Source organism: Tenrec ecaudatus, chromosome 5 (assembly GCF_050624435.1).
Source record: "Tenrec ecaudatus isolate mTenEca1 chromosome 5, mTenEca1.hap1, whole genome shotgun sequence".
Taxonomy (NCBI): Eukaryota; Metazoa; Chordata; class Mammalia; order Afrosoricida; family Tenrecidae; genus Tenrec; species Tenrec ecaudatus.
In genome coordinates this window covers 15,941,075-15,962,510 of record NC_134534.1, presented here as the reverse complement: position 1 = coordinate 15,962,510, position 21,436 = coordinate 15,941,075, and the positions used below count along the sequence as shown (strand labels likewise).

Below are 21,436 nucleotides of genomic sequence, written 5' to 3'. Positions count from 1 at the left end.
CTGGCCAACACCTTGATTTCATTCTGGTGAATCCCAGCAGAAAACCCCACTAGCCCGGGCCCCTGGGAGCGGTGCGGCTCTACGTCTGTGGTGCTTCAGGACCCTGGCTGTGGGCGCTGTGATTTACGCAGCAGTAGAAGATGGACATGCCCCCACCCCACCCATCTCTGTGGGCGCCTCTTCTCTTGTGTGCAGTGCTGTACAAATGTGTTGTCCAGAACGATGGTGGCTGGAAAACAACAACGATGTCCATCGGGAAGCTCCAGGCTGGGGTACTGGCTGGACCTATCCTGGCCACCCTGTTCCCACAGCAACCACGAAGTCAGGGCAGAGTTGTGTTGTGAATAGGCTCGCTTGAGGTGGGAGGTCCAGGGCTTGTTCCTGGGCAGTGTGAAGCTGGTTACTCACCCTCTGAGGCCCGAATTTCCTCATTGACAAACGGGGTGGTGCCTCTTATCTTAGCAACAAGTGCGCTTGCCAACGGCAAATGACTCAGCAGGTTGTTATTACAGGTGGGATCCCCCAAGAATATTATCACAGTGTTGGGTGGATGTTCCCCCAATAAAAGGGCCATCAAAGAGGGGAGAGTCCAAACGCCTGCGGGGGGGGGGAGGTTCCTCACCACTCAGGGACAGCCACGGGCTCTTACCTGTAGCAGAGCCACCAGGATTTTCCTTAGGTTTCCACTGGTATCGTCTTTGATATCGGACTCCAGGCTCCTGGCGAATACTTTTGAGGAAGAGAAGATTTTATTATCCTGGGGTTCTTGTGACATGAAGAATCTCCTTCCTCTCTTTTGCCTTCACGGACGGGGGTGGAGGGGTTGGGGGTGTAGATATACCAATAACAAATCATTCCCCGGCTTACTAAGGCTCTTCCGGCACACCTCTGCGGTCTGTTTATTGCGCTGAGTGACTGACCCCATTACTGGTTTCTTCACTCAGAGTGCTCTCAGTTGTAAGATCCCCCCTTACCCCCCCTCCCCTGCCCCCCACACCCATCACCTTGGGAAATGAATGTTCTCTAGCAAAAGGTCACTTACGCCTTTGGTAGGCCTCCTTAATGGCGGTGATTTCCTGGGAAAGGTAATAAAAAAGAATCAATATCACGAGGTGGAGCCAATCGATAAGAGGCTCAGAGGCAGGCGCCAGGGCGGGGTCCAGTGGGCATCCTGACTTCTTCCTGTAAGGGTCTCCCCTGGGGGTCAGGGCTAGGCCTGCAGGGCGCCCGCCCCAGGAGGAGTGAGGGGCTCGCTCTATGCCAACAGTGATGTGTGCACATAGTCTCCTGGCTTAAAGTGAAAGCGCAACTAAACGCACCCCTCCTCCGAAGTCCCCCCTCCTTCTCGCCCTCCCCACCCTCCCCCTGGCAGCCCTGGCTGGAAGTTCTGCCTGTATCCTCCCAGGGGTCGTTGATTTTGTCTGCATTCAAACACCTGTATATACCCTGCTGAGGGAACCCTAATGGAGTAACGGTTATGAGTTGGTCTACTAACCACAAGGTCAGCAGTTCGAAACCACCAGCCGCTCCTCATGGGCAAGTTGGAACTTTTTATTCCCATAAAGAGTTACAGTCTCGGAAATTCACAGGGAAGGGAATGCAGTTCTATCCTGTCCCATGGGTCACTCTGAGTCTGGATTGACTCAGTGACAGTGAGTTTGGGGGAGAGTGCTAGGTGTTTGAAGAGTGGAACACGGCCCCTCTCACTCCTGCCTGACTTTTCCCTTGGGAATATGTCCTGAGGGATCCAGCTAGGCTTGTGGAGAGAGCCACCTCATGTATTTCAACTGTCCCAAAAATATTGTTTCCGACAGTAAGTCCCAACTTCCTGCTGGTGGGCATTTAGGGTGCTTCTGAGTTTCTGCTACTGGAAGCAGGTCTTCTGTCCGCGGGCAGCCTGCCTCCACAGGGCGAGAGCTTCTCCCTGGGTGTGTTGTTGTGCTGTTGTTGCTGTGCTGTGCTGGCTGCTGGCTCGCTCACGGTGACCCCATTTACCATGAAGCAAATCGCTGCCAGACTTGCGTTGTCCCCAGTGGGGGTTGTAGATCACGCCCCTTGTGAACCATGGGTTTTCACGAGTCGATCTCCAGGCCTTTCTTCCTAGTTTGTTTGAAATCTCTGCTGAAACCCATTTGGCATCATAGCAACTTGCCAACCACCTCTCCCCTTGCCCCGCCCCACACTGGCCAACAGTGGTAACTGGGTGAACCTGGGTCTCCTCCACAGGAAGTCAACCACTGGACCACCAGGGCCAGAGCTGCTTTTCATGTCAAGGGCCCAGGCCAGGCGCTGCCTTGGTTCCTACTTGAATGGGTGGTATGCAAGAGCAGCCTGCCAGCGGCCGGCTGGTTCCAGTGGGCAGCCGTGGGGGAGAGAAGGCAGTGGGATCTCTGGGCGATGAGGAGCCTGGCTGCGTGGCTTTGACCAGCAGGAGGAGAGGAAGGGCCACTAGGGACTGACCACATGTGCCTCTTCTGCCCCCTCCCCTTTCTCCTGCTTCCTGGGGCCCAGCCAGGCTCTGCTCCTTTTGCCAATTGTTCCTGCTCTCTTAACCAACAGAACGATTGGCCTGAAACAACACCAACAAAAAATATCCATGCTTGTTGGTTGAGACCAAGATATGAAAACAAAACCACAAAGAGCAACAACAAGTAAACGAGGGAGAGAAAAGTCTGTCGTCAAGTAAGATGAGGACAATCATGATGAAGTCAACCTGAGTCCAGAAACCACCCGTGGCCGTGGCATCGATGCTCACTTCCGGTGACCCCATGTGGCTCGGAGCAGACTGGGGCTCTCCATGAGGCTCTCTGTGGCTGACTTCTCTGGAAGCAGGTTGCCAGGCCTTTCTTCCATGGCACTGCTGGGTGGACTTAAACTTCCGGTAAACGGCCGAGCACCTGGTGGTCCTGGGCGGCCTCCCGGAGCAGGAGCGGTGAGCAGGGAGGTGGGGGGGGGGGCATCTGCTGGATGTGACTGACCCAGGGCTGTGCTCGTGGTCACCAGCAGCTGAGGCAGAGCCCCAGCCTGAGCTTCTATGAGATGGAGGCTGTCCTCACTGCTCTGTGGGAAGAGAAGCCCCTGGGGCTTGGGAAAGGGCTTGGCGGCTGTCACTGGGTGAACTGTCCCCTCAGGAGACTGCAGCAAACAGCCCAGGCTGAGCTGGGCAGAATGACCCACCCAGAGAGGCAGCAGAGAGGCTTCACGAGCCGTGTTAGCAGCCAGCCCTGTTTCTTGGTTTCCAATCCCAGCGTCTGCTTCTTACTGGGCACCTCAAGGATCTCAGGCTTTCTGGCATTTTCCTAACAGGGCCTGCATGATGGAAGGCTGTGAAGGAGAGGGGTGTCTCCTATTGATCCCTGCGGTGGCCCCTCTTCATGCTTGACAAGTCCCTTGGTCCTCCTGGCGTCGGACACCTAAGAGAAACATGCTCCCCTGGGGACCGGGCCACGTGTGCACGGTGTTTGAAGAGTGGGCCAGAGGGACCGGGGCAGAGGCCGTCACCATTCTGCTGGTGCTTTGCACTGAAGGGCGGCCATGCATCCACCAACTACACAGGTGTGTGTGCACGGCCAGGGGCATGAATCTTGCGGGAAGACCTGCAAAGGCAGGCTGGGAAGACGGGGTGCAGCTGCCTCCTGAATACAGCCTGTGCACTATTCAGAAAGACAAGGTGCAGTTGCACCAGCCCTTCCGGAAAGGTCGACCTCTGGGAGACTGTGAGCCCTGAGAGCCCCTTGAGAGACCCCCCCCCCCCCCCGAGAGCCCCAGCCTTGCTTTCCCCCAGATCCTTGCTTGTCCCACTGGTGGAACACGGAGGTGGGGGTGCAGGTGGAAGTTCCCGGGCGCGGCTCTCTGGCCGGAATGAGGCTGCTGCCCTGGGACCCACCTTATTGGAACCGGTGCACAGGATCTCAATGAGCACCGCCTCGTCCGTGCCCAGCCCCTTCACGGCCTTCTGCAGCTGCCGGGCGGCGAACTCACTGGGCCGGTCCAGAAGGGCCAGGGCCGCCTTCTCAAAGTTCCCGCTCAGCTCGCTCTTGAGCACCTCCTCCAAGTCCTGTAGGGATACAGGAGACAAGCAAGAGACCGAATGGGACCAGCCTCGGAGGACAGGGACCGCTGTCTGCTTTCCCCCACAGCGTGGTCTCCAGGGTCCACGCGGCACCTTGCCTGGACACACAGGGAGAGATCGCAGCAGGAGCCACACAAGTACGAGTGACCTGCTCTTGAGGACAGTTCCCAAGACTGCCCCTCGGAGCTGGCGAGTACAGCGATGGCCCTGTCTGTTTGCCAAAGGCTGCTTCCATGAGCGGGCCCTCAAGACAGCCGAGGGAAGCAGACTAGAGCTGCGGCAAGCTCCCCACTGACTGCACCCCAGGGAGGGGTGGGCATCCCCCAAGCCCTCAGCTAGGAAGGGCTGGAAAGCAGGCCTGCTGTCTCTGGGGTGACCTTTACCATCGACTCTGGGATGCTTTCGAGAGGGAATCTTCGTAACCCACTGCCCTCCAGTCTGTTCCAACACATAGCGTGCTTGGGCTCTGTGTGGATGGAGAAGGGGGCTGGGTGTACCTCCCCTCCCTCTTGCCCTGGCTGTTCTGCACGGGGCTGGCTGCAGAGCTCAGCGCCTGCACTCAGACGCAGGGACTTGGTGCAGGCTGCGCTCTCTAACGTCTCTGGGTTTCCTGAGTTTGCCATTCTAGGCCGTCTGTCTGGCAGTCCCGGTGATGGAGACCCAGCCGAACCCAACCTACAGGGGTTCTTCCTGGCCCAGTGCTGTCACGGGGCCCTCAATGGCCAGCTTGCTTTCTCTGCTTCTTCATGGAGGGGTCGGACGTGCCAATGAAAGGATTAGAGCACAAGGTGATCGCTGGTCTTCATTTGGCAAAATGAGAATCCGCGTGCTATTCAGAAAAGGTTACATTGAATTCATTTTATATTAACAAGGACATGAGAATGGGGTTGGCGAAGAATACTGAAAGTCCCAGGGACCGCCAGAAGAACAAACACATCTGTCTTGGAGGAAGAAAAGACAGGATGCTCCTCAGGAGCGAGGATGGTGAGACTTTGTCAGGGGAGTCCCTGGAGAAGGACATCCTGTTTGGCAAAGCAGGGGGTCATGGAAGAAGAGGAAGATCCTCGAGAAAGATGGAGTCACACAGCGGCCACGTGCTCAGCCAAGGTCAGGGCGGTTGGTGCAGGACTGGGCGGGGCTTTGTTCTCTCCCCTCCGGGGCCATTATGAGTGGGAACCAACCCAACAGCACCTTCACATCCACAACAACAACAACAATGCATACGAGATTTCTACACAGAACCGCCCCAAACAAACACACAAACAAACAAAACCAAGCAAGAATGGAAAGAAATGAACAGATGAGAAGGGAAGGAAGCAAAGAAAGAGGGGTTTTGATCCTTCATGAGTTGGACATGTTTCCATGTTCTCTAACGGTTACTTGTTGAGAATTTCTCCTTCTCAAAGACAGCCGAATAAGCGAGGAATTGCCCTTGCTTTAAGAGTCGCCGATGAAACGCTGGTTTCAGATCACTGGCCTGTCTACATGAGGAGCTCTGGTGGAGGTTAAGCACTGGGCTGCTAAGTGCAAGGCCAGTGGGTTGAACCCACCAGCCACTCCGCAGGGAAAAGATGAGACTGTCCGATCCTGTAAAGACTGGCGGTCTCGGCCACCATGTGGGGCAGTTATACTCTGTGCTACAAGGTCAACATGAGCCAGAGTCCACTCACCAGCCGCGGGTATCTGTAGACTGGTACGTGCACTTAATCCAGACTGAGTGGCAAAAAGTGAGTCAAGGGTTGGACAGGAATGTTGAAGGTAATGTTTTTAAGTGAGTTAAAGCCTATTGGTTTTACTGTCTATTACATTAACCCAGCAGTCTCAGCTTTTCGGGAGAATTCAGTGAAAGTTTAAGTGACCATTCCTTTACTGTTCCTCAAGGACGCCAGTCAGGTTTTAGGGACACTCCCCCTGCCCGGACTCAAGAGGGACCACGCCCATGTGTTTGGGGGCCTGGGACTGGGGAGTACCTTGCCGTATGTGGCCTTGTACTTGTGCTTGATTTGTTGTCGCTGCTCCGAAGTCCTGCTGGATAAGATCTCAATGATGGTCGCTTCATCCGTTCCTGGAGTGCGGGGGCAAGAAAGGGAAGCCACAGTGAGCAAGAAATGAGTTGGAAGCCAGTCTCAGACACGTCGGAGGGAGCTGGGCCTCTGAGCTTAGAGGCCAGAGCCCAGGAGAAGCCTAGAGGGACCCTTTGGTGCTGATGTCTTGTGATGTGCGCTGTATGTCTCCACTGATGCAGAATAAATATCCACTGAGACCCACCTTCCATGACTCACTGTGTTGCTGTGGGAAAAGGGCAAGTAAGGCCTGGTCTTTAACGCCACTCTTAGGTGATACCTATATGTGCACCTGTATATCTCTATCTACATATATATCTATATTCATATATATACACATCCATATATGTGTGAGGAGGGCTTCAAATGTTGGTTGGAAAGCTCCGTGTTTAAAAAATTCCATTTTTCATTACTTGCTCGAAGCCACTCACACCTCTCCAAGAAAAATGGAAAAGGTGCCTTGGTGGTGCATCAGTTAAGTGCTCAGCAGCAAGCAGGGAAGTTGGCAGCTCCAAGCTCCCTGGAGGCTTGGGAGAAAGATCTGATAGTCTGCTTAAGATCAGCCCATTGCTGCCACATGGATTCGGACTGACGGTGGCCCTACAGGACAGAGAAGCACTCCATCGGGGTTTCCAAGGCTGTACCTGTCACATCTTCCTCCCGAGCAGTGGCTGGCTGGTGGTTTCCAATCAAGAAGGGCCTTTTTTTAGCATCCAGGTGATGACTCAACACCGTACCCCCAGCGTCCCCCACAGTCCTTGCAGGGTCACCGTGAGTCAGAATCGACTCCCTGACAGGGAGTTTGGTTTGTTTTGGAGTGGGGTAAGGTAGAGACTCTGGGTCCTATTTGGAAAGGCAGTGCGGGGACTATGAAACATAGGGATCTGGAGAGCACTAACTCCGAATCCTTAGTCCAGTCACTTAATCTCAAGGATCATTCCCACCTCTGAAAATTTGGGAAGGAGCCCTGGTGGTGTAGTGAGCTATGCCTTGGTCTGCTGACCAGAAGGTCAGCAGTTTGAAACCACCAGCCACTCTGCTGGAAAAAGACGAGGCTTTCTACTCCTATAAAGACTTAGAGTCTCAGAAAGCCACAGGGGCCGTTCTGCCATGCCCTGTTATAGGGTTGAGTCGACGGCAGTGAGTTTCAAATTCGTGGGAGATTTAGCCATTAGAGTCCAGCTGGAGAAGCAGAGCATTCTTAGGATGAGCTCACTTGCATAATTAGCAGGAGTTAATTGGCTGCCTGCTCCTGTATCCGTTCCAACTCGGTTATTTATGCAGTTCCTCTTCATTTCCTCCTGAAGCCTCACTGAGCTAATGTGGGTCCAATCGCTTCCTCCGTGACATTCTTTTTTAGACTGCCTCAGTGTCAGAAGTCTCACCTCAAAGGGGATTTCTTTCCTCTTACATGCCTCTCTGGCCACCTCTTTCTTTTCATCCTGCCTGCTCCTATCCAGGTCCAGGCCCTTGGCCTCCTGACCTGGAACCATGCTGCCACTGTCACCCATGGAAGGGACACCCATGGGTCCCGTTCACCACACTGCCAGCCTGCGGGGCTAGGCTCATCCCTGGCTTCCTCCTTCACCTTCCATTAGCTCCACTGACGGGGTTGTTCTCAGTTGACATTGAGTTGGTTCTGATTCATGGCACCCCCTGTGAGGAGCTACCGGGTGTTTTCACTTGACTGCTAGCCTAAAGGTTGGAGGTTCAAACTCACCCAAGTGGGGATCCTAGAAAGACAAGACCTGCCAATGTGCTTCTGCAAAGATGCAAACTCTGAAACTCCAACTCTCTGCCTTTGAGTCAGTGCCAACCAACTCAAACCACCAACCTTTCCAATAGCTGCTGAGCATTTTAACCACCGTATCCCCGAGGCTTCTCCCCTTAATCTACTCACTGCCCCTGAGTCATCGTGACCCTATAGGACAGAACAGAACCAGTCCTTTGGGTTTCCGGGACTTTATCTGTGTGGGTGCAGACAGTCTCATCTTTCTCCTGAGGAACGGCTGGTGGGTTTGAGTCACTGACCTTGCAGTTAGCAGCCTAGTGTCTAATCTGTTGGATTCATCCTTGTTTGCTTCTCAAAGTCGCATCCTTCCCTAATCATCCAACCCTGAGCCTCGTTTTAACTGATTCCAGAAATTACTAGCAGCTCTAGAACAAACAAGACCTCTGGGGTCACCTGGGCTCTATACATGTGCCTTCCACCTGGGATACCTGTATCCCCACACCTCACCTTCACCCCCTCCTCCTCCTCCAGGCCGGATGCATCCCTCCTCCCTTCATGCCTGCTGTAGGTTCTGCGGAGAAGAGGGTTTTATCTACTGAGATCGCCCCATAGAACCAAACCCACCACCGCGGAGTAAGCAGTTTGAAACCACCAGCTGCCGAAAGGGGGGAAGATGAAGCTTTCTGCTCCTAGGAGTTTCCGTCTCAGAAACCCACAGGGGCGGCTCCCAGAGGCTTGCTATGAGATATGGACAAGTCAGAAACATTGGCTAGGAAATGTGTTACCTTGCTATTCTTATTAGGTTTTTGTTTGCTTGCTTTTAAGTGTGTTTCTGTACAGGAAATCTAGGATAAACCAATCCACAGGCAGTAACTGGATTGATGGTTCCTTAGAGGAGGTTAGGGGGAAGCAGGGAGCTAATCGTCATGAGAACAAGAATGAAGAAAATGTTCTAAAAGGTGATTGAGGTGATGATTGTACAACGCTTCCTGATGTGACTGACTAGTGAATTCGATGGCATGTGAACGGCTCGCCAATAAAACTGTCGGGGAGAAAGAAGAAATGTGTTCCAGACTTTCCCTCTTGAAAGGCTTTCAGAAAAGAAAACCCAAGCTCGCTGACATCAAGTGGATTCTGACGAGCAGCGGCCCTGTAGGAAAGAGCATGGCTGCCCCTGCGTTCCTGAGAGACCAGTCCCTGGAGAAGGACTCCTGGCTGGTAGAGTAGACAGGCAGCGAAAAGAGGAAGAGCCGCAGCGAGATGGGTCGGCACAGCGGCTGCACCAACGAGCTCAAACAGGAACAAGGGTATGGCGCCGCAGGTCTGGCTATGCGTCTGCCTACTGCATGTAGGGTCACCATCGGCATCTAAAAACGTAACTAAAATTGTTATGGGGTAGAAAGCCTCATCCTTGTCCTGAGGAGTGGCGGGGGTTGAACTGCTGACCTTGCGGTTCGCAGCCCAAGAGGTAACTTATGACACCACAGGGCCTCCCGTAAGGAAGCAAAAAGCAGAGGGCAACGCTGTCCTGGGCGACTCAGCCCCAGCCTGGAGCCCAGGGGTGGGTGTGACCCTTTAGTCCTTCTGGACCTCGGGTTTATCCTGAAGCCTCTTCCACGACCTCACTTGGCATTTCACAATGTGCGTGTCATAGAAGCAACCGGAGCTGCTGAACCATTTCCTGTGGACACTGACATTGGTTTGAGGCACTGGGCCCAGTCCCCAGGAGTTCTGGGAAAGACGCAGAAGAGGGAGCGGGAAAAGAAGCCGGGGTTCCCACCGTACATCTGACCGGGGGAACAATTGCGCAGTCGAGGTCAGAGCCGGGTGACCGGCAGCCCCAAGTCTGCCTTAGGGGCCTCGGCTTGCCTTTCTAAGCGGTTTTCTGAAAAGAGACTCAAACCAACCCAACCCCATGGCCCCAAAGTCAGTGCCGACTCCGAGTGGACCTGTAGGACAGAGTAGAACCGCCTCAAAGGGGCTCAGGGGTTGCAATCTTTACAGTCGAAACCACTGTCATTTCTTTCCACTGAGGAGGAGCCGCGGGTTCTGATTGCCAACCAGGGAGCCTTTTCTGAGACAATACTGAGTCCCATTTGAGCAGATGGCTGTCATTGTCAGCCAGGCCCAGGCCCAGAGACAGGTTCTAACCGCAACATGAAGGGACCCTGCTGGAGCAATGAATGAAGCAAGAGGCTGCTAACTGAAAAATTGGTGGTTCGAGCCTACCCGGCAACTGTGAGGGAGAAAGCAGTCTGCTTCCAGGCTGGCTGCAGCTCCAGAGGCCCTCGGGGGCCATCCTGCCATCCTGCTCGGGGTCAGGGGTCTTCAAGGGCCCAGGTCGCAGCAGCAGCAGCAAGAGACTGGCAAGAGGCCTTGGCCTTCCTCTCAGGCTTGAAGCCCAGCTATACTCAGCCACCACCAGGCTCCTGGAGCTGGGGGGCTCAGCCCTGCCTGGGCATGAGAGCACCCTGATGCCAGTCTTTTTGGATCACAATGTAAGACAGCCTTTCAGTAACACTTATATTTTTTACCCATTGCTATGGTATTTTTGATATAATGCTGGGTTATCTGAAGAGTGTTAGTAAAGTTAAGCTCATTGACTTTTTTCCCCCTACCTGTTTTTGACTTGCCCTTAGAGAAAGTAGCCCGTCCTGGTGTCACTGTCCGGGAAGCTTTGGACTGCTAACCTCAAGGTTGGTGGTTCAAATCCACCAATGGTGCCTTAGGAGAAAGAAGGGGCTGTCTGCTCCTGTCGAGATTTGCAAAGCTTTGGAAACCCTGATCAGGGTCACCTGGACGCAGAATTGACCTGACTGCAGTGGGTGGGTTGGGCTCAGCTCAGTGATGGAGCACGGAGACCACTCTCAGTGCACAAGCTCCCTGTGGAGATGGATCGCGTCGATTTGTGAAATTGCAGGCAGTATCCGGAGGGCAAGCAAGGCCTTGGAATGTCTTGTTTATCCCCACCACTGTCCCATGAGGAGTCAGGATGAAGCCCACTTTGCCGATGGGAAGCCTAAGGCCGCAATGCCCGTCAGCGGCTGTACAGCGACTCAAGCCGAGACCTGATAGTCCAGCTCACATCTGATGAGTGAGAAGGTGCTGGGCTGGAAGTCCGGAGGGGAGAATTCTAGTCCCTTCTCTGCTCCTGTGTGGTTTGAGCAGAGCTGCTTAGTCTGCCTGCATCTCAGAGGCCTAGAGCTTGTGACCTAAGCGTGGTCGCAGGAGCCGCAGCATCAGCATCACCCGGGAGCTGGTTGGAAGTGGAACCAGCGTCTGCACATGGTAGATGGTCCAGTGATGCAGCTGAGAAGTAGTGGACCCAGACAATCGCCCAACAGCGTTGAAGACTAAGCGCCAAGGTTTCAGTGGCCAGGGGCACCCTGGTGGCACAGTGGGTTAAACACTAGGCTTCTAACCACAGGGTCGGAGGGACGGTGCACCCTTTGACATTTGAGAGAGGACAAATGGACATCAAGGTCCACCCACTCCCAGAATGAAGGTCTCTCTTCAGATGGGTCCTGCTGGACCACCTTAGGGGGCCGATCTGAGTGGAGCCTATCTCAGAGGATCCTGTATGCTGGGATAGAGGCAGGAGAGGGTGTCTTGGGTCCAAAGAAGGGGACTGTCAATGAGAGTCAGTGATAGGAAGGGGACCATTCTGGGTGCAGGCACCCACTTAGGAAATCAGCCCCGCCCCTCCTAAACACTGAGACAATGGGAATGGTGTGTCATTTTGAAAAGTAAAATATTTCATGACAGGAAACTGAAAAAAGCAGACAAGCCAGTGGCTACAGGATCAGATCAGACCCAGGGCAACCCCAGGCGTGTCCTGGCAGAACTGTGCTCCCCAGGTGTGTCAAGATCTTGGAAAGCACAATGCTAAAGCCTTGTGCCTCTTGGGGACCCAAACCTCTGACCTTTTGACAAGGAATGAAATGGGTAACTGGTTTATGCCACCCACCCAAGACCCAGCCAAACCTACTATCACTGAGTTGATTCCCATTCACTGCGACCCTCTAGGACAGACAGGAGCCCTGCGGGTTTAGTGGTTATGCGCCGGGCTGTGATCCCATGGTTGGCAGTTTGAATCCAGCAGAAGGTCCTCGGGAGAAAGACTGAGTTTTCTACTCCCATATACAGCCACAGCCTCAGAAACTCACAAGGGTTCACCACGAGTCAGCATTGACTCCATGGCGCAAGTTTGGTTTGGGGGCCTGTAGGACAGAGGGGAGTTTCTCTGCAGAGTTTCCATGTTGGTAAATCCTATCTATAGATGCTGCGTGCCAACATCTTTCTTTGGGAGAGCAGCGAGAGAGTCCGAACTTTCAGTCGGCAGTGCAATGCTCAACCCACTGTGCCATCCGCATGCCTTCACACACACCCTCAAGGACCCCGATATATTGTCCCCTCATCCCACTTTTAACAGCTCATGGAAAATACTCTTTCCAAAGTGATTCCTGTTAAAATGCCATCAAAGTCTTCTTTGTCCTCTAAGTCGAATTTCTGTGGGTTTTGTCCAGTGGGGTTTGTAAAAGAGGGTGTGACTCGTGTCACGACAGGAAGGACCAGGTGACACCTGGGAAGGCGAGGGCCTTACTCAGGGAACATGCCATTTGAGGCAAAAGAGACCCCTACTTCACCCCATCCTCCAACCTCACCCCTTCCCTTTATCTCGCCTGGCCAGCACCCGGAACGGGAACAGTGAGGGTTTGAGGTGTGAAACCTACAAGCTGACCCCAGGAGCCGCCCCCCCCCCTCGCCTCGTGCAGTGTCTCACATCTCACATCAGAGAGGTGTGAGTGTGGGGTGCTATTTCACCTTGGGGCGCTTCCCCAAGGGGCTGGGCGTACCAGGCTATCAATAAGCCCCATTCACATACAGCTGTTTTAGAAAGTGATGGATCTCATCCCTCGGCCATTTCGAAGCATTGCTAATTTCAAGAATTTTTCTTTTTCTTTAACAAATCATTTTACTGGGGGCTCTTATAGCACTTATAACAATCCATATATCCAACTGTGTCAAGCACATTTGCCGCCATCATCATTTCTAAAACATTTTCTTTCTACTTGAGCCCTTGGTATCAGCTCCTCTTTTTTCCCCTTCCTCCCTGACCCTCCCACCCTGCAAGAGTTGTTCTCTCTGTTTAAGTCACCCTGTTTATTGCTCAATTGCCCCCAGCATCACCACTGTTTGTCTCCAAAAAGTGTTTCATTGCCCTAAACAGAAACCCTGCACCCATTTAGCAATAACACCCCACCCCTTAACCTAGAACTCTTTTTTCATTCCCTCCAGAGATCCTTGGAAATTAGCTTCTTGATCCTTCAGATTCGCTCAGTAGACACAAAGCAAGTGGGAGGCCCTATCCCTAAGAACACAGGGAAAAGCCAGACCTGAGATCAAGCGGATGGAATTAACACCAGATGTACACTAGCAAGCAAAAACTCTTTCATACCCATTCCTTTGCAGGCTTTGTTTAGCTTCTTGACATCTCGGTTCACGTCGAACCCCTGAGAGCTTTTTTCTTTGGTCTAGAAAAAAAGAATTGAAAAGGTGAATGGACCATGCTCATGTTGGTTGTCAGCTGCGGTCGAAAATTTGCTCTGACTCTGGCCAGCCTCGTGAACCACAGAACGCAATGTTGGTCAATCCTGGACCACCCTCACAAATTGCCAGCATGTTTGAAAGCATCACTGGGGCAGTGTGCTGCCCCCACCACATCAGGGAGCTCCCTGCCCTTGTGCTTTATCAAACACAATGCCTTCTGTGGTACATAATCTATTGTCAATTTGAGAGGATTAAGAGTGAAGGGGTGGAATCTAGTCCATCAGTCAGGTTGTACCTTGATAACCTTGTTTGGAGGCGCTAAGGAGATAAATAGCTCATTGGAGGCAGAACACAAGGCTCACTCCCTGTGAGACATTGCAGCTGACAAGACACCTGGAGCTATGCTAGTACCTTGAGCTGGAGGAGCCACGTGGAGACACTTGCCAGCATTGAGATGCTTACAATGCCACTGGATCCACAAGACTTCCCACTCACTGGCCTGTGATCGTCCTGAATTCAGCATCATTGCATGTGTTTTGTGTGTCTGAAGAGGACTTTATAGATTGGTATCAGACACATGGGATAATATCGGACTTATGGACTTGATCTAGACTGGGCTGGGATGTTTGCTGAATGTACAATTTCTCTTTATATAAAGCTCTTTCCTACACATATGTGAGTGTCTATGAATTTGTTTCCCTAGTCTATCTAGAGAAACACACCTTCCTTGAGCAATTGATCACGTCTGAAGCAAACCAGTTGAACATTGGTATGTTGTGATCCATGAAGTTTTCATTGGGTCTTTTCCAGAAAGTATTCCTGGCTGACATTGGCCAACTGGGAGAACAGGCAGCTATTCAAGCCAGAGACCGGTTGTTACTTGGCTCATGGACACATGACCATGCATGACTCTCTCCATTCTCAAAAACAACTAGATAGCCACACCAATCCCATCTTTGTGTGTCTTTCTCTGAAGGAGAGAGGAAGGAGATCTTCACAAGCTTGTGGAGATTTTTCTATTTTCTTGTAACTCAATTTCTTTGAGAAATTTTTGAAGCCCAGGATCTTGAAGTGCTGATGACACAAGTTTAGTTCAGGGCTCTGTTTGATCAGTCAGCAGCTGAGGCTTCTGGGATCTTACTTCAGATCTTTTTGGGGACCCCGGCTCAAGCTTTGCCCTCAACCCAATGAGAGAGAGAATATCCCACTGCCAGAGATGAAGCAGCAGTGTTTCTCGTCACGCAGGCAAAGCATTCGGTTGTCACTTAGACCAACGAGAGTGCTGTCTTTGGTTATTTGCTCCTTGGGCAGAGAAAATTCCTGCTTTTATTCTTAGTGGATATTTCCCAATATGCCTTTGGGCTACTCCAGGAGCAAGTTGTGTCTATATTGTTATGATTCATGGATTAATTTTCTGTCAAGGAGCCTTGGTAGGGCAGTATTTAAGCTCTTAGCTGTGAACCAAAAGGTTTACAGTGGAAATCCACTTGTCATGCCTCGGGAGCCAGATGTGGCCATCTGCTTCCGTAAAGACGTACAGCCTTGGAGGCCCCATGAGCCAGTTCTACTCTGTCCTATAGGGCAGCTCCACTCTGTCCCAAAGAGGTACAGGAGACCCAAATCCTGACAGCTAGACTGATAGGTCGCATCATGATACATGGAGGAACGATTGAGGTTGTCAAGGATTTCATCTTCCTTGGATCCACTATCAATGTTCATGGATACAACAGTCAAGAGATCAAATGACTCGTTGCATTGTGTCATTGCAGTACAACGTTGAAATACAATGAGGTTTCTCTGAAGGCCAATGTGGGTCTGACCCAAACCATAGTATCTTCAATCACCTCATATGCATGCGAAAGTTGGACATTGAATAAGAAAGATCAAAGAAGGATGAATCATTGGCTTTGAATTATGGTGCTGGCCAAAAATATTGAAAGTATCATGGAGTGACAAAAGGACAAGCAAATCTGACTTAGAAGTACAGCCAGAATGTCCCTCGTGAGCAAGGATGGCAAGACGTTATCTCATGTAAGGTGGACATGCCATCAAGAGAGACCAGCCCTTGGAGAAGGACATCATGCTTGGTAAAGGAGAGGGGCAGTAGAGGGTGAAGAGAGGAAGGCCTTTAACAAGCTGACTGACATAGAGACTGCAACACTGGCTCATACAATTGTCAGGCAGCTCAGGACCAGGTGGTGTTGCGTTCTTTGTACAAGGGGTCCCCATGAACCAGAACCAGCTCGAGGCTCTTCACAATAAGGACAAAGACGCACAGCCTTGGAAACCCCATGAGCCAGTTCTACTCTGTCCAGAGAGTCAACCTGCAGTGATGGTTTTCTTCTGTTTCTTTCCACTGACCTGCTTTGTTTTTCCTGAAACGAAGTTGGTTGTAAAGAAGAAAGCTTTGATGAGCATTGAAATGGAGGCTCAACATCATTCGTCTATAAATCAAAGTTAACCATGAAATGAAATGCACTCCAACTAACAAATTTTCAAGGTGGCGTCCATCGCTGGTAAGCAGCTAGAAGCTCCTGGAACACACTGGTTTCTCAGTCCACGGACTTCCCTCCTGCAGAGGCTCTCTGGTGGTGCATACTGGCACATTGCCCATCCTTCGGGGAGGGCAGCTTAGCTGTTATGCCCCACACTGCCCCCGCCTGGTTTCATTTCCACCAGAACCTGTTGGGAATGACTGGTGAACCCCATAAAGTAAAGCAGGTGGACGTGTCATATGAGGAGGCTTCAAGAAGCTTGTGGGGAAATACCATTATCTTTTCATTTCATCTTCCCATTTTTCTGCCATAATTTTTCTCCCTGGTTCTATATTTCCTTCACGCGACCTCCCTCCTCCCCCTGTACACACACACACACACACACACACACACCTATCATGTGCTCTTTCCCTAGGGCAGTGTGCCATGAGACTGAATCTCCAGATCTGACCCCAGGTTCTCAGTGTGGGTGCGTATCTTGCCCTGAGGGCAACTGTGGTTGACTTCAGCATGGGCACCTCAGCAGCCTGGGAGCCTTGATCACTGCACAGACACGGAGAGGAGCACGTGTCTCCCTACTGGACTTGCTAAGCAGAGAGAATGTGAAGTCGGGGTTCTTAAAGAGAAAAGGGTTCCAGACTGAAGCAAAGACGGGACTTCCAAGAGTGAGAACACGGAAGAAGGGAGGATGGAGGGGAGGCAGATGGAGAGGGAATGCGCATACGACATCTTTGAAATCCTCAGCCACAGCAGTGCCGGGAACTAGCTCTGTTTTTGAACTTCAAAGTCTCGGGATAAAAGATTCTCACTTTGCCACAGGTGGCTTTCAGCTCCTGCATCCAGTTGTGTCCGGATTCAGATTCATGGGATAGAAGAGGAGGGTCGTCACCTGGCGTGGTTTCTGTGGAGTTGCTGTGATGTCGTTGCTGATGCATAGCAACTCAATAGGACCCAGTGGGGTCTTCCAGGGAGGTGCCCTGGTGACGCTGTGGGTAAGCATTGGATTGCTAATGACAAGATGGGTCATTCAGACCCACCTGTCACTCATAGAGAAACAAGATGACGCAGTTGGCTCCTCTTTGTGGACCCTACCTAGGACCATGATGAGCTGGAATTGACTAGAAGGCAGTGGAGTAATTCGAAAACAACTTAATGGTAGTGGGTTTGATGGAGTTGAGGGACAATTTAGGCTGTCAATGTCTTTAGCTGTTCGTTGATAGATTGGAAGTTCAAGTCCACGCAGAGACACCCCAGAAGAAAGACCTGGGGATCTACTTTGGAAAACTCAGCCCTTAAAAGGCCTATGGAGTGTCGTCCTCCTCGGACAAACATAGGGCCATTGCGAGTGGAATTGACTTGGCAGCAACTGGTGGTTATCGTAAAGTCTCAGGGGTGGGACAGATAAAGGTTGGTGGTTCAAACCCACCAGTCACTCCTCGGAAGAAGGGTGAAGTTGTCTGCTCCTGTAAAGACTTACGGCCTCGGAAACCCGATCTAGAGTTGCTGTCAGTTGGAATCGAGTGGGTGGCAGTGGGTGGCAGGGGTGGGACAAGAGCCCCTGGTCAGGGCACAATACCAGTGTCATTCGGTGAAACATAAGAGGCTTGCTTGGAGCTGTAGTAGGAGAGTCCCGAATGATAGGTTCAGCATGAAAATGGAGATAGCTAGGACTTCAGTTTTCCCTCCTTGCCTAACAAATAATTCCAGAAGTTTATATCCAAGGCATAACCATCAGCAGGAGGTTAGATTCACAGTCTGGGGCTCCCTGGGGGCTCTTCTGAGCCCCACCAGTGACCCATCTGCATCCTCTTGAGAAGAGAACTCCATCTGCCCCCTTGTACGTGCAGGAAGCAATTGTGTGATGTCATTTAGAACCAGGAGGCCCGGGGTGGTGCGAGCAGGGGCTGCCTGTCAGGAATGCTCCCCTTTGTGTGGCTGGCGCTCACAACAATGGTTGCCTTCATTAGGGACACGCAGTGTTTGTGCAAGGAGCGGCCTATGGCTTGTTCGGAGGAGCTGCTAAAGAACTTCTCCCGGAATGAAGACGGATCCGATTGCCACTCCACACCCATTGTCCATTGTTTGTGGCGTCGGCAGCTGACTCTGGGACCCCTGATGTGTTGACTTGTCGGGAGTTTTGGGGTTTGGAGCCTGGAGGCCTGAGCAGGACTTTCCAATAAAGCGGATTCGCAGGCCCGGGGTGGGATAGCGTCTGGCTACTTTGGGAAGATTAGCTCTTTCATGTACACACTGAGACGACGATGCTGTTAGCTGTGGGCAAGTTGAAGGCCCACATGGCTCTGAGTCATGGCTGCTCCTGTGCCACAGAATGAGATACTGCCGGGTCTCGGGCCAGCTGCACCGGCCTTGGCACATTCGATTCCCACCAGCGGGGCCTCCATGAATTGTGACTTAGTTTCGTAACGTAGGGGTTTATCTTCCCGCATTGGAGGAGTGCGTTGGGCAATATTTTTCTGTGATCCATAGAGATTGTCATTTTGCTTTGAAACTTTCACAATGGTCAATGAAGTGGGGGTTTGAAGAGCAGATCACCAGTGTCACGTTAACCGATTCAAACCCATGTGCTGCCAACTTATGCGTTGCCATCTCCCCCGTGCGTCAGCGCTGTTCCCACGGGCTCCTGTGCTTCCTGCTTCCACGCCTCCTTCATTCCTACCCCGGGAACACCCTTCCTGGGTAAATGCTCTCACATAAGGATGTCTTCAGCTCCAGACCTGAAGGGCAGTTATGGGCCATGGTCATGGGTGGTCCCACCGACCTTCATCCAACCAATCAGCCTGATCTCTTATGCTTTTGAGTTCTGTTCCACAGTCTTCTCTCATTTTATCTAAGAACTTCCGTGTGATCCTTCTCAAAGGATTGGTAGTGACAGTTGGGCACCATCTAGGTCTTCTGGCCTCAAGGTCATTCATGGAGACTAAATGTTCCCATAGTCCACTGGACGACTTGTTTCCACGTGTCTTTCCATTTTTCAACCCTCTTATTTCCTCCATGAAGGGAGAGAGCAACAGTGACACCTTGGATGGCTGCTCACAGCTTGTAAGATCCCAGTCAACACTCACCCACATTGGCGAGCTTTGTCTTTGGGGACCAAGTTGTGCCAGTTGATCCTGGTGTCTCTTGATCCTCCAGGCCAAACAACTCATTCCTTCAAGGTGTTTTATTATGTCTAAGAAAGCCTTCACCATTCATGGAGGTCTAGACAAAGACATGTACATGCAAATATATATAGGAGGATGGGGAAATAGATCTATGTGTCTATATTTATAGGTCAAGTATTAAGGTGGCGGAAGGACCTTGGGCCTCTACTCAAACACTCCCTCAATGCATGAATACCTTCTTTTATTAAATTGGAACTCTATGATGCTCACTCTCCCGACACAACGGCTGGAGCCAAAGTGGGTGAACAAGTAAATGTGGTGAAGAAAGCTGATGGTGCCCGGCTATCAAAAGAGATAGTGACTGGGGTCTTAAAGGCTTGAAGATAAACAAGCGGCCATCTAGCTCAGAAGCAACAAAGTCCACATGGAAGAACACACCAGCCTGTGTGATCGAGTGGTCCCAAAGGGATCAGTTACCAGGCATCAAAGAACAAAAAATCATATCATTGACTGCACACCTCCATGATAGGATCGCTGAAGACAAATGGGTGCATAAGCAAATGTGGTGAAGAAAGCTGATGGTGCCCGGCTATCAAAAGAGATAGTGTCTGGGATCTTAAAGGCTTGAAGGTGAACAAGCGGCCATCTAGCTCAGAAGCAAAAAAGCCCACATGGAAGAAGCACACCGGCCAGTGCGATCACAAGGTGCCAAGGGACCAGGTATAAGGCATCATGCAAAAAAAACCAACAACGATATAAGTGTGTGTATGTATGTGTATATATGTGTATATGTATATGTATATATATACCATATTAAATGAAGGGGGAAGTGCAGAGTGGAGACCCAAGGCCCAAGTGTCGGCCAATGGAGATCCCCTCATAGAGGGGTTTAGGAGAGGAGATGGGTTAATTAGGGTGCGAGGTAGTACCGATGAAGAACACAGCTTTCCCCCAGATCCTGGATGCTTCCTCCCCCCAACTGCCATGATCCGAATTCTACCGTGCAGTCCTGGATAGGACAGAGGCTATACACTGGTACATATGAGGGCTGGAGGTACAGGGAATCCAGGGTGGATGATACCTTCAGGACTAAGGGTGTGAGGGACGATGCTGGGAGAGTGGAGGGTGAGTGGGTTGGAAAGGGGGAACTGATTACAAGGATCCACATGTGACCTCTTCCCTGGGAGAGGGACAGCAGAGAAGGGGGGGAGGGGGGACTCCGGATGGGGCAAGATATGGCAAAATAACGATGTATAAATTACCAAGGGCACATGAGGGAGGGGGAAAAGGGGAGGGAGGGGAAAAAAAAAAGAGGACCTGATGCGAGGGGCTTAAGTGGAGAGGAAATGCCTTGAGAATGATTGGGGCAGGGAATGTATGAATGTGCTTTATACAATTGATGTATGTATATGTATGGATGGTGATAAGAGTTGTATGAGTCCCTAATAAAATGTAAAAAAAGAAAAGAGGAGAAAAAAATGATTAGGGCAAAGACTGTACAGATGTGCTTTATACAATTGATGTATATATATGTATGAACTGTGATAAGAATTGTATGAGCCCCAATAAATTGTTAAAAAAAAGAGTTGTATGAACCCCCAATAAAATGATTTTAAAAGATAAAAAAGAAAGCCTTCACAACTTTACCCCCACAGGCCCTACTATATCCATGGACATATTTGCAGCTCATATAAATAGGTTTGTAGGAAGAATGGGCATTAAGGTTATTTCAACTGTAAGACATTCCAGAGGCAGAGCAACAGGGCTGTGTTGGTTTTGTTTTAAAAGCAATGCTTACCTGGCACTCAGGAAACACACACGTGAGACTATGAGATGCTGATAAAAGTGATTTTGAAAGTCTGGCCTTTGAGCCCATGTGCACCTGGGATTGATTGCTGGCTCTACCCCTTACTATCCACGCAAACTTGGGCCACCAACCTTTGAACTCACATTCACCTCTATGATATGCAAAATGGGGACAGTGCCTATTTTGCAACGTTTGAGCTTCTTTGAGATAACATCTCAAATGTCAGCTAGATAGAAAACCCAAAGAACAAGCCCACCGCCACCAAGTTGACTCTACTTTCCATGACTCTGTCGGACAGAGGAGAATTGCTCCCTCGGGGTTTCTGAGACTGTACGTCTTGAGGGGGGAAAATAGCTCTATCTTTCACCTGAATTGCTCCTGGTGGGTTTGAACTGCTGACCTCACGGTTAGCATCCCAATGCTTAAGCCACTATGCCACCAGGACCCCTTGGGCACATTGACGGCTGTGTAAATGCTCATTCTTCCCCTGCTCTTGGACACACATTTTAGGTTGCTCTTCGTGTTGTCAAGTCTGCGTATTTTGATTTAATGAGTTTGAAAGATATATATGCACATATTCTATAGCTCATATGTT

The 21,436-nt window shown here is 51.1% G+C and overlaps 1 protein-coding gene across 3 annotated transcripts in view; it reads right to left on the bottom strand.

Annotated features, from left to right (window-relative positions):
• Positions 1–21,436, bottom strand: part of ANXA13 (annexin A13) — a 51,893-nt gene that overhangs the window by 19,034 nt on the left and 11,423 nt on the right. For all 3 annotated transcript variants that reach the window (XM_075549298.1, XM_075549297.1, XM_075549300.1), the window contains 5 exons: positions 13,326–13,401; positions 6,043–6,137; positions 3,887–4,057; positions 1,043–1,076; positions 650–729 (listed from right to left, as the gene is read on the bottom strand). In XM_075549298.1, the coding sequence (XP_075405413.1) occupies positions 650–729; positions 1,043–1,076; positions 3,887–4,057; positions 6,043–6,137; positions 13,326–13,329 (384 nt within the window). In that variant the 5' untranslated portion in view covers positions 13,330–13,401. The remainder of the gene's footprint in view (positions 1–649; positions 730–1,042; positions 1,077–3,886; positions 4,058–6,042; positions 6,138–13,325; positions 13,402–21,436) is intronic.